The following is a 12,655-nucleotide window of genomic DNA, read 5'->3' on the forward strand; positions in this document are numbered from 1 at the left end:
ATGTGGACTACAGCGCCCTCTATAGAAAGCAAACGGGAGGAATCCCTGCTGAAAGCAGCAAGGGAAATCAGCTCACCCTCCCCTATCATGTAGCAGCCCCCCAACAAGTTTTTTGGGGCACAAACGCCACCTTGATTCTGAGATCTAAGCCAATTCTTTTCATTACGGCTCAAATAATACACCTGAATTCCTGTAAGTTAAATCCTACAATAATGAATTCCAATCAAATACTGCCTGGAATAAGTAGATCATAATGAAGGCTGGGAAACTTGTCATAGACATGGAGACTGGGATACTAGGGTAGTAATCTTTTTACAACGGTGTTTGGCACAAATTCATACTTTAAGCTGTTTTAAGAGTGGTACCATAAAGCCACAACTGTTCTGACTCCAAAGGCATCACTTTCCACCCCAAACGTCAGGAAAATAAGGCAGGAAAGGAAGGGTGGAATTGTGTGCATCTTTTCCCTTGGTCAGTTCAAGTCATTAACAACATTCAGCCAAGCCAGCCAAGCCCAGCTCAGAGCAGGGGATACATGGGAAACCAAAATGTGCCTCTCCATTTCAACTGCATCCCCCATCTATCCCCCTCCTGCTGTCCCCACTCCCCAACAAGCAATGATCCAATAGCATGAGTGATTCCTTATGACTCCCTAGATTTTAAAACTGCCCTGAGCCCCTCGCTAGGGAAGGTGCATCAAGCCCATGAGAGTGGAGCCTGTGAAGTAGGGAGGAGGCTGAGGAGAACCTGGGCCACAGCCACTTGCGTCTGCTGCTGCTGCTGCTGGAGGAGCTGCTGGAGGAGCTGCATCTGGTGGTGAGTGGACAGCGGTGTCTCTGTGCCCAGGCCTGGAGGCTTTGAGGAAGAAGAAGGGAGCAGCATCCTGGGTGAGGCTGTCAGCATGGGCTCCTGGGGGTGCGAAACCTGGAGGAGAAGGAGAAGACAGGACATGACACGTGGCAGGAGCCATCTTGAGGGGCCTCCCTCTCTTTGGCATGCACTCAGGAGGAGCAAATTGGCGCACTTACAACCCATAAGCTGACAGCACTATATCTTCAATGGAAATGGGAGTAGAGGCCCAGAAAGGAAGTGGTGTAGCTGCCTGGGTTGATATCACACAGTCAGAAAATCGTAGGGGGACACCTCGGTAACTGACCCCGCATGATGGGAGACTGATGGCTGATACTGCTCCATCTCTTGCCCACCGCTTCCAATGATACCCTGTCACTGAGTTCCTTGAGGTTCTAGACTTAGAAGAATCTATTTCAGGAAAACATAGCTTCCGTCCACCCCACCATGATAACAGGAAGGAGACAGCTTCAATCCTCTACTCTGCTGTGTCCTTAGGGCTCCCTCCTCCAGGGTCTGAGATGTTCCTTCTCCCTTGTTGGGAGAAGTGTGGAGTTGGGTCCCGGAGGAAGGGGCCATGTGAGGGGGCTACCTCCTGCCCTCCACTGCCTCTGGTGAGAACCATCGGCAAAGAAGTTTGGATCCTAAAATATATAATGATCTGGAGAGATCCTGTTAGATGAAAGAAGTTCCTGTGTCCTTCCCTCCTTTCCTTCTGTCTCCCTCTCCTGTGGACATTTTTACCAAGATGGCTTCTACGATTCATAGAATTCCATGGCAGGGAAAGATATTTTGTTTCTGGCAGTTCTGCTGTGAGGACTTCTTCAGACATACATAAGGAAGGCCCCCAGTGAAACAGGGCTATTTCCACTTGAAGAGGACAAACTGGTTCCAAAGGAAACGTCAGGCAGCTAGTTTAGAACCAAACTGCCCTCCAAACCTCCATGTGAGATAAGATATGAATGTTAAAGAAAGAGAGGTGCCGTGATATAAACCGCCTGGGAATCTAAGGGTAGAGCTATTGGTCAGTAATTTTGCTTCTGGGTTTAAAACATTTTTAATAAGGCCAGGCTTCAGGTTGGAATTTGGTCTCAAGTTCTTCGTTTCTTAACTGGATCACATTAGGAACCCCCAGATGCTGCAGTCATCTCACCTATATGATATTAGGTTGGAGCTGATGATGACTAAGGGGGTCTCTCAGTTTCTAACATCCAGTGGGCCAATTTCCAGACTCCATAGTGCTATCCACAGAAATTACCAAAGGTATACCACCGCTACTGCAGGCAGAGCGGGCCCAAACTGACTTTGCTCTATTAGCTAACTCACAGGGGAGTCTGTGTGTGTGTGTGTGTGCGCCAGAGTGAGCCTTGCAAAATACTGTGCAAAGATGAGATGCTGTTAAGGGAAGAGGGTGCCAGGGAGTAGGAGACCAAATATTGGTGGGATTTGGGGAGGGCGGTGTGTGTCAGGAATCAGCTCCACAGCATCCTGGCCTGCAGCAGCATCTAGTGTTCAGATCCTCTGGAAGTCAGACCCTCTGAAAGGCGGTAAAGCGTGCTCTGGCACTGCCACTGTGCCATGGAGTGCCTCACTCGGAAGCTGAGCTGGCAGGGGCTATGAAGCGACTGATGCCCTGAGGGCACACGTGTGCAGATCACACAGATGGGCCATCTCTTGCCTACCTTGGAGCCTGTGTGAGAGCCTCCTTCCTTCCCTACAGCATCTAGATCAGTCACACCTCGGCTGAATTCCAGGACATCATTCCCTGGAAGTGGGACCTCCACGGCGTCGATGTCAGTCTCCTCCGCAGTGGCCGTGGAGGCCCTCTCGGCTCCAGTGAGCTGGCGGCCTGCAGGGACAACATGGGAGGGAGGGAAGAGAATGAAAACACCGAGAACAAAGTCCTCCTTTCCTAATACTTTAGCTTTCAGGCATATCGAGCCTAGGGATGCCACTGGCTTTGTAACATTTTCACACATCTTTTCACTCAAGTACTTTAAAGTGCATTTCCAGCCCAGTAAGATGTTCTCATCTTAGTATCTTTTCAAAGTCCAGAAACAAAAGCAATACTTCCTCAAGCCTGGATGTAAAAGTTTTGCCAGGTTCACAGGCATATATTGACAAGGTACACTGGAAGAAGGGGATGCTGGTCATCTCCATGTCATCGCAGCTCAGGAATGGAAGCAGCCAAGGGAAAGAGCCCTGGCCCGGGGGTCCAGAAATGAGGAGGTTGGGCCCCTAACGAACTGCTGGACAAGAAGCAAATCACCTCACTCTCTGGGTCCTGTTTCTTTAACTACAGAATTAGAGGCTCAGTTAGATGGACAGGTAGGGTTCCATGACTGAGGAATAAGGCAGGGAAATGTGAAGCCGCATTTTAACACAGTGTCAATCTCCCAGCCCTCAGAGCCTGATCCTCTCACCAACAGCAGAAGCCAGGAAGAGGCCTGCAGGAAGTGGCACAGGGAGGAGGAGAGAGATGGGGTGGCTGCTTTTCCATGCTTCCTTATCTAATTTTTCTACTTCCCACATTTCTTCCTTTCCACTGAAGACAATGGCCATGTCTTTATTTAATATGTAACCACAGGCACAGCATACTGCTTAATACCAATGTATGAAAACCCTGCTATTTCTTACTTATCTTCCTTCCTTGATCCTATTTCTGGGATTCTGTAAAAACATCTGACAACTCCTGGGCATTTCATAGGAAATATTTTCATTTTCTATATTTGCAATTAGGTTAATTACTGCCATCTTTAAATAAGATTTCTCATGAGTTTTCAGAGACCACGCACCACTTATAAGATGGAACAGGTGGATGTAAAGCAGGAGACACAGAGCTGATGCCCCAGTGCTGAAGCTAGCCGAGGCAACCAGGCCTTGGCCATTTGAGTGCTTGCCTCATAGAACAAATTGTTCTAAGAAGTTTTCCTATGCAAACCTACACAAGTCATCAAGGGAAACAAGCCTGGCATTTAGAAAGTAAACAGTGGGCTTGGTTTTCTTCCTGGCTACTCCAGGAGCTGAGGAGACAGTCCTGTGAAGGGCTGCAAAGGTGTTTCACAGAAAAGATGGTTCTGACTGCGGCTAGTGGGGGCAGGGAAGGGGAAGCTCTTCTGCCCCTTGGTCAGCCAGTAGGCGAGGAGCACAGGGAGCGCCTGCTTTCTACCACACCCTGCACCCGGAAGTGACCGTCTTGATGGTTGGGGGCTTAGCCTGAGAGATAGAGGGTTGGTAGGTGGGTGGTGCTGGGAACTAAGCGTTTGGTTCTCCATGCCTGTGCAGGAAAAAGCAGGGTGAAATTTCTGTCAGTGATCAGGAGAAGCTGGGCTCCTGCAGTGCTCTGTGCACTTAGCACATGATATTGGATGTGCCTGGCCATCAATCTTCCCTTACAGACTTGAGGCCAGGCTGTGTCTCATTCATGTTTCCTAAAAATGTTTCTCTGGCACAGAGAAAGTGTTCCATAAATACTGACAAAGTAAGTAATGTAGTGTCAGGGTAGCAAAACAGGAGAACAGGCTGCGGGAGAAGGCTGCTTATCTACTTCCCATCCCTGGAGATCCTAATAACAAGAACTAAGAAGCCCCAGACACAGAGGGTTTGGACAGGGCCTCGCCAGAAGCCCAGGTGGAATCAGAAAATCTCTCAGGTTTGGCCGGGCGCGGGGGCAGGGGCAGAGAGGCACAGAGGCAGGAAGTCCACGGCATGTCAGGCAATGCAAGTGGTCCCGTAGAGAGGTACCTGACCAGGAAGAGTCGGCATCTTATCTTGAGGGACTGAAAGCAGGTAATACCAAAACATTTTCATCCTTCAAAATTTCACTCTAGATACAGTATGGAGGATAGATCCAGAAGCAATGAGAGAAAGCGATACTCTAGGTGGAAAATATGAGGGCTTGAGTGAAGCCAATGGCAATAACATGGAGAAGAGATGGATTTGAAGGATCATCAGGGGGCAGAAATCACAGGGCTTGCTTGTCTGTGGTCAGGGCGGGGGTGGGGTTATAAAATATCTGATTCAGGTGACTGAGTGGAGAATGGCATCCTATAGGAAAAAACCAGGAGAAGCAGGATTGCAGGTAAGTAGATGAGTTCAGTTTTAAACCTGTTGACATTGTAAGAGTCTGTGTAACAGTCAAGTAGAGATACCTATTAGGCTGTTGGGTGTTATGGACTGAATGCTGGTGTTCACATGTGGAAGCTTTAGCCCCCAATGTAATAGCATTTGGAGATGAGCTTTTGGGAGGTAATTAGATCATGAGAATGCAGTCGTCATGATGGGATTCATGCCCTTATAAGAAGGGATGTAGGAGATCCCTCTCTTTCCATCATGTGAGGACACAGCAAAAAGGCAGCTGTTTGCAAGCTAGAAGAGAGTCCTCACCAGGAACCAAATTGGCTGGCACCTTAATCTAGGACTTCTCGGCCTCCAAAACTGTCAGAAATAAATGTTGTTGAAGCCATCCAATCTATTGCATTTTATTATGGCAGGCTGTGTAGATTACTATAGTGCATGAATGGAAAGTTCAGGAAAAAGGCCTGGCCTAAAGATAAACTTTAGTTGAAATCATGGAATGTCAGAAAAAAAAAAAAATACCAGAGGCAAGTCCAGGAGAAATTCCAACACTTAAAGTGTAGGTAGAAGAGGAGCCTGCAGGCCGGGCACGGTAGCTCACACCTATAATTCCAGCACTTTGGGAGGCCGAGGTCGGTGGGTCACCTGAGCTCAGGAGTTTGGGACAAGCCTGGCCAACATGGTGAAACCCCATCTGTACTAAAATACAAAAATTAGCTGGGCATGGTGTTGCATGCCTGTAATCCCAGCTACTTGGGAGGCTGAGACAGGAGAATTGCTTGAACCCAGGAGGCAGAGGTTGCAGTCAGCTGAGATCATGCCACTGCACTCCAGCCTGGGCAATAGAGTGAGATTCTGTCTCAAGAAAAAAAAAAAAAAAAGAGGAAGAAGAAGCAGAGCCTACAAAGCATGCTGAAAAGCAGCTAGCAGAGTCAAGAGGGAAGGAGTGTGGGGTGGGGGTGCCCCAGAAGCTGCAAAGGTGCACTTCAGTCCTGGGGCTGAGCACTACAGAGAAAGGCGGCCCTTAGGAACCCCTGCCTGGTAGCTTCAGGAAGGGCTGGCAGGGCAGCAGACACCAGATCACTGGAGGTTGAAAAGATATCAAGAGTGGAGAGAAAGAGTGGGAGAAAATAAGAAAATAGACAGTGAGTACAGACAAGCTGTGCAAGAAGCCTGGCTACCAGGGAAAGGAGAGAGATAAGATTGTGGGTCGGAGGGAGATACAGGGACAAGGAAGGCTTAATTTTGTTCTGCTTTTAAGATAAGAAAGACCCGACCTTATCTATCTGCAGGTGGGCGAGGAAGGGAAAGTCAGCAATAGCAGATAATTTGGGTGAAGATTCAGGAGCATGAGATAACCAGTTGCTCAAAGTTCCAGAAGAGGTGAGATGGAGGTGGAATGCAGAGGCAGGTGACAGGAGAAGGTCACTGTCCACTGAGACAGAAGCTGGGGACAAGCAGGGCTGCTGAATGGTGAAGTAGCCCTGGCTGAGTTTGGGGATCACAAACGTGTAATCGGTGTGTGGGTGGCAGTTTTCTCCAGTGCTGTTCAGTGTCACCAGGCGAAAATGAAAGATACTCCTGAGTTAACGTAGAATTGGGGTTTAGCCAGATTGGTACCGTCAAATGAGTAAGGAGTTACAAGCTCAGTCCCAAAGTGCTTGAAATGGCCACTTTTTGCCTTGAAACCGCAACAATAACAGCTTAAACTTAAACAGCACTTACTATGCTTCAGGCACTGCACTAGTTTTATGTGTATGGGCTGAGTATCCCTATCTGAAATGCTTAGGACTACAAGTGTTTCAGATGTTAGAGTTGCCTATTTGAATATATATGAGATATCTTACAGATGGGACCCATGTCTAAACATGAAATCCATTTATGTTTCATACGCACCTTATATAGCCAAAGGTAATTTTATACAATTTTGTGCATGAAACAACATTTGTGTACATGAAACCATCAGAAAGCAAAGGTATCAAGTGTGGAATTTTCCACTTGTGGTGTCATGTTGGTGCTCAAAAAGTTACCGATCTTGGAGCATTTCAGATTTTGGATTTTCAGATTAAGGATGCTCAACCTGTATTAAGTGATTTAGCATCATAACTAAGAGGTAGTTACCAGGAATTGCAGGGAAGAGAGAGATGTAAGTCAAAGGATACAGAGTTGTAGGTATGTAGGATAAATAAGGCCAGAACTCTAATGTTCGACACGAGGATTCTAGATAATAATATATCCACAATCTTTGCTAAGAGAGTAGATGTTAGGTACTTTTCTCACATTAAATAAAAAAAGTTTTATTTTCAAAAAAGGTCTATTTTACCAAAAGGCTCCAAGCCCTTTCCCATGTTGGACTGTCTGCAGCCGGGGGAGGAGGGTCACCTCCAGGGGAACAGGGTCTCACCCAGGAAACCCTCTCCAGAAGGAGTCAGAGAAGCAGTATAGGGCACAACAGGGCAAGTGCCACAGGGGCAGTGGCCCCACCTGGCTCGGAGTCCCAGGGATGGCCAAGGGCAGCTGCTGCCAAATGATACAAAAGATAAAACTCCCCCAGGGAGGGAACAGTGGTAAGAACAGGGAGGAAAGAAAGACAGACACAAAGAGGGAGAGAGGGAAGAGGCACACAATGAAAGTGAGCAACATCATTGAAAGCACCGCTGAAAATGGTGCAAAGACGTGACAAGACAGCACTTTCCAGCTCCTCAGAGTAAACATGTTTTTTCTGCACAATGGAGGGCCTGCTGACATGTCAGGTGGGGCAGCTCCACTGGAAGGATAAACATTGCACTAAATGAAAAGCCCCCAAACATGAAAGTGAGATTCTCGTAAAAAAGAAACAACAGACAACAGTTCAACTCTGGGCGCTCAAGGTGCCCCATTAGACAACAATCTTAGTAGAGTCAAAAATGCTCTGGGAGAAGCATTTACAGTAAGAAGAAACACATTCCTAGCAGCTTATAGACAGTGAAAACGTGTGTGGGGCTGTAAAAAGGAAGTGACTAATGGGCTAGGCAGTAAACAGCCTTCCTTGATAAGAAAACATTTCCAATCCCAGAACCAAATGCTAATTCCAAATGCTCAGACTCAAAGTATGGTTTAGCCTCATGGCCTCGGCACTACACAATAACCAGAGGGCGTCCAGTTAATCATTTCACTTGGACCTGTCATAAAATCAGTACTGGAGAGGCCTTGTCTAGCTCCCTCACTGAACAGATGAGGTCATGTATTCTGGAGTCTGCATTGGAAAACTTAATAAACAGTGGGTACTTATAACATTAGAAAACTCGATAAACAGTGGGTACTTATGGAGAGCATATTATATGCTAGGCACTATGCTGCTTTACATACATTCTCTCACAATACCAGACAGATGAAAAAACGAAGCTCCAGAGAGAGCATGAAATTTGCTGAGGATTAGCCAGCTGAAAGGTGGTAGAGTCAGGATTCAAGTCCCAGTGGCTCCAGTGCTGGAACCCAAGTCGTCAGTGGCTCGTCTAGCCCACGGCTCCAACTCTCTCTCCATCGTGCCATTCTGTCTCTTCATTTCTGTGGTTGTTAATTTTATGTGTCAACTGGGCTAGGCCACTACCATACCAAGGTATTTGGTCAAACATTATTCTAGATGTTGCTGTGAAGGTATTTTTTTAAGTGAGATTAACATTTAAATCAGTAGACTCTGAGCCAAGCCGATTACTCCCCCTTAAGGTGGGAAGACTTCATCCAGTCAGTTGAAGGTCTTTTTTTTTCCCCCTTTTTTGGAGACAGAGTTTCGCTCTTGTTGTCCAGGCTGGAGTGTAATGGTGCGATCTCGGCTCACCACAACCTCCACCTCCCGGGTTCAAGCAATTCTCCTGCCTCAGCCTCCCCAGTAGCTGGGATTACAGGCATGTGCCACCACGCCCAGCTAATTTTTTGTATTTTTAGTAGAGACAGGGTTTCTTCATGTTGGTCAGGCTGGTCTTGAACTCCCAACCTCAGGTGATCTGCCCACCTCGGCCTCCCAAAGTGCTGGGATTACAGGCATGGGCCACTGCTCCCGGCAAAGTTGAAGGTCTTAACAGAGCAAAGGCCGACCTACCTGGAGGAAGAGGGAATTCTGCCAGCAGCGAGCCTTCAGACTCAAACTGTAACTATTCTCTGGATCTCCAGCCTGCCTGCCTATCCTGCAAATTTTGGATTTACCAAGCCTCTACAGGCCCATGAGCCATCTCTGTCTTTCTCTTTCTTTATATGTCCCTAACACAATTTCCATCACCCCACAGGCCCTCTCCTCACCTACATAAGCAGGGAAGAGCCCTTGCTGCCTCCCTTTATATTATTTAACACATCCAGCCCATGCTTGATCTCCTTGCAGAGACTCAGCGCTCTGTTGGACATCGTAAACCTTGAAGAAACTATACTGGGCCCGATGGGCTTTTCTAGAATAGACCCAGATGTTTCCTCATGTAGAATATCAATTCCATTTTTCTTAGGAAGAGTAGTATACGGAAGCCAAGCAGCTGAGGTCTCACGTATAGTAATGCGATTTGGGAAAACTATCTCCAAAAAGGTAATATAAAACAGAGAGAAACATAGCTAGTATGCCTGTTATTTCCAAGCTGACCATCTGTTACAATCAAGGAGTGTGACCACACTGGCCTCTATTTGTAGCCATGGTCACCGTCACCACCTTCTCATCAATACTCTGCTCAGCCTCCCAGTCTCACCTCAATTCTACCTGCTCCCCTGACACCAAGTGTCACCATTCCTCATCAAAAGGGGCTGCTTAAAAGTTGAAATCTCTACTTAATCTCTGTTCATTTTGGTATACAGTAAGCATTTAACAAACACTTGTTGACAATGACTAAAACATATGTACTCCTTGCCACACTCACTGACTCTGTTTGTCAGCTTATTCAACAAGTCTTTACTGTGCTAGGAAGTCCCTACCCTCCCAGAGCTCACACTCCACGAAAGACAGAGGATGCTATGCTATATGTCTGGTACACAGCGGACTAAATGTTAATGTTAACGGCAACAGCCAGGAGTGAAGAAAACACAGGAACCCAGAAAAAAAGGGTTTAAATTTTCTGAATGAGAGTGGGAGCTGAAAATCAGGCTTCCCAGAAGACAGTGCTGGGCTTGAAGGATGAGTAAGACGTCTGCATGGAGGTGAAGGCAGGGACCCATGGCAGAGGGAACAGCGTTGACTGTGGCTGAAAAGTCCATGATACTTACTACATGTTCAGGGCAGAAAGGAGCTCAGGGAACAAGGGAGGAGTGAGGGAAGTAGGACTGAAAGAAAAGTATAGGAAGTGATCCTTATGGAATCCCCACTGAGTCCCCAGGGAATTGTGAATCACATCAAACCTGCTCCACCCAGCAGACCACTGCAGGGGCCAGAAGTGCAAGGAGAGAGCAGCTCCCACTGCAAAAGGGAAATAAGATCTAGCCCTTGGTGTTGTTTACACAAAGTGCTATCCAGGTGGTTCTCTCTACCTGGCCAGACCATATAACCCTGACCTCTGTGGCCAGCAGCTGAGTGACAGGTTCTGATTAAGTACTTGGAGATTACATTAAATTCCTCTGATGGTTGTTCTGTGATAATAACAGTGTTCAAACGTTCAATCTCTGGGCATCCTCTCTGTGTCCAACCTCTTTGACTCCAGGAATAGGCGTCTTCACCGGAGAAAATATCCTTTACTTTTTGGTTAAACTTTCTTTGTACATGTGTATACTGGCTGCCGATCTGACTGTGGGTTTAAAAGCTTTTGAGAGTTAGGATGTGACTCTCTGCCAATCAGGCCACCAACAGGGCATGGGCATGACCAAAGAAGAGTTAACAACGTAAGACTTCAATCTTCTCCAGCTAGCAGTTCTTATGGCAAATCCTCCAATTCAGAAACGAGCAGACTGGTTTCTGTTCTTTGAGCCAAGCAACCAGCTAGAGGTCTGATGTGTCCTCCATATTAGGTTTATAGGAAACTGTCACCATTGCACTCTAAAAATTGACCAGCAGAGATACATAAAATATTCGCCAAAGTCTACTTCTATCTCTCTGTTTTATCTCTAAGCCCTAGATCACAGAGATGGAAAAATTTTAAGGTTTACATCACATTCGTACTATGGCCTGCTAAAACTGAGACTGGCCAAGGGTACATGACAAAATGCAAGGCTCCATCTGTGTGATAATATTTTATGAGTCAAGATCACTGAGATGCTGTCATTAGCAAGAGAATGTTACTACTTCATAGAAATGAGTAAGCCAAAAGAGAAGTAAAGTAATTCCCTCTAGTCACATAGAAACCGAGCACTAGGATGAAAATAATGTCACGTTTTCAAGATTTATAACTAATATATATCCAAAGTATAAAGGCTATAAAAGTACAGTGAAAAGCCAATCTTCCTGCCACCTCAGCCACCCAGTTCCTTTTCCCAGGATGAACCACAGTTACCAGTTTCTTGTGTACTATTCTGGAGATATTCCATGCATAAGAAATGTGTGTGTGTGTGCATGCATGTGTATACATATATACCTACATATACACATGCATTTAAATCTATGCATTTTTAATACAATTGGTAGCACGTCATACCCACAATTCTATTTTTTTCCTTTATTCACAATTCTAAACTTTGACTTTTTTAAGTAAGCAAAATATCTTGAAGATGGCTTTAAATCAGTTCATAGAGAACTAACTCATTCTTCTTAATAGTTGTGCAGTATTCCATTATTCGTACCATATTGTATTGTAATTTATTTAAAAGTTCCCTCTTAAAATTAGCCAGGTGCGGTGGCGGGCGCCTGTAGTCCCAGCTACTCGGGAGGCTGAGGCAGCAAAATGGTGTGAACCCGGGAGGCGGGGCTTCTTGCAGTGAGCCGAGATAGCACCACTGCACTCCGGCCTGGGCAAAAGAGCCATATTCTGTCTCAAGAAAAAACAAAAAAGTTCCCTCTTGCTGTTTCTGATCCTTTGGTTCTATAACAAATTCTTTGCTATGTAACCTTATATAGAAATCATTTCACACCTGTATGGGTCTACCGTTAGGATTAATTCTTAGAAGAGAATTTGAAGGAAATTTGGGGGTCAAAAGGCATATGAATTTTCAAATTTAATAAGGATTTCCATATTTTTCTCCACAGGGATTCCCCCTCTATCATATGCTAAATTTGCAAACACATCTGGGTCTGTATATGCGTTTCTATTGTGATCCATTCAGGCACTTATTTGAACATGAGTTTTACCTATTATAAGTACAGTTTTACCAGAAATCCACTCCTCCTCAGCTATCGTTCATCTTTTCCAGAATTTTCTCCATTCTTGTTTTTTTAAATTTTCACATATTTACTTAAAAATAATAATAGCAGACATGTGTGTGGTGCATACTCTGTGCCAAGCACCAGGCTCAGCATTTTAAAAGTATCAGTTTATCTAATTATGACAATAATTCTGAAGTACACATTACTACTATTTCTATTTTTCAGAAGAGTAAACTAAAGCACAGAGAGGTTATGGAACTTGCCCAAGATCACACAGGCAGTGACTGGTGCAGCTACAATGCAAAGCAAGGGTCTTCTCTCTGAGCCACTTTGCAATGCTGCCATTTGCAGACTAGGGTTTCTTTTGTTGTTTTTTAACTTTTTGAGTGGGATGCTTAATTCATTTGACTATCATGATTTGTCATCTGTTAATGTAAATAACTGAACATTTGAATTTTCCTCTGAGCACTGCTTTAGCTATATCCCATG

At 45.6% G+C, this 12,655-nt stretch overlaps 1 protein-coding gene across 5 annotated transcripts in view; it reads right to left on the reverse strand.

Annotated features, from left to right (window-relative positions):
• The window catches only part of LOC101175742 (carboxyl-terminal PDZ ligand of neuronal nitric oxide synthase protein), a 364,946-nt gene that overhangs the window by 28,925 nt on the left and 323,366 nt on the right, over nt 1-12,655 (reverse strand). For all 5 annotated transcript variants that reach the window (XM_030824046.1, XM_030824048.1, XM_030824045.1 and 2 more), the window contains 2 exons: nt 2,532-2,698; nt 748-924 (listed from right to left, as the gene is read on the reverse strand). In XM_030824046.1, the coding sequence (XP_030679906.1) occupies nt 748-924; nt 2,532-2,698 (344 nt within the window). The remainder of the gene's footprint in view (nt 1-747; nt 925-2,531; nt 2,699-12,655) is intronic.

This window comes from Nomascus leucogenys, chromosome 12, assembly GCF_006542625.1.
Source record: "Nomascus leucogenys isolate Asia chromosome 12, Asia_NLE_v1, whole genome shotgun sequence".
NCBI classification, from domain to species: domain Eukaryota; kingdom Metazoa; phylum Chordata; class Mammalia; order Primates; family Hylobatidae; genus Nomascus; species Nomascus leucogenys.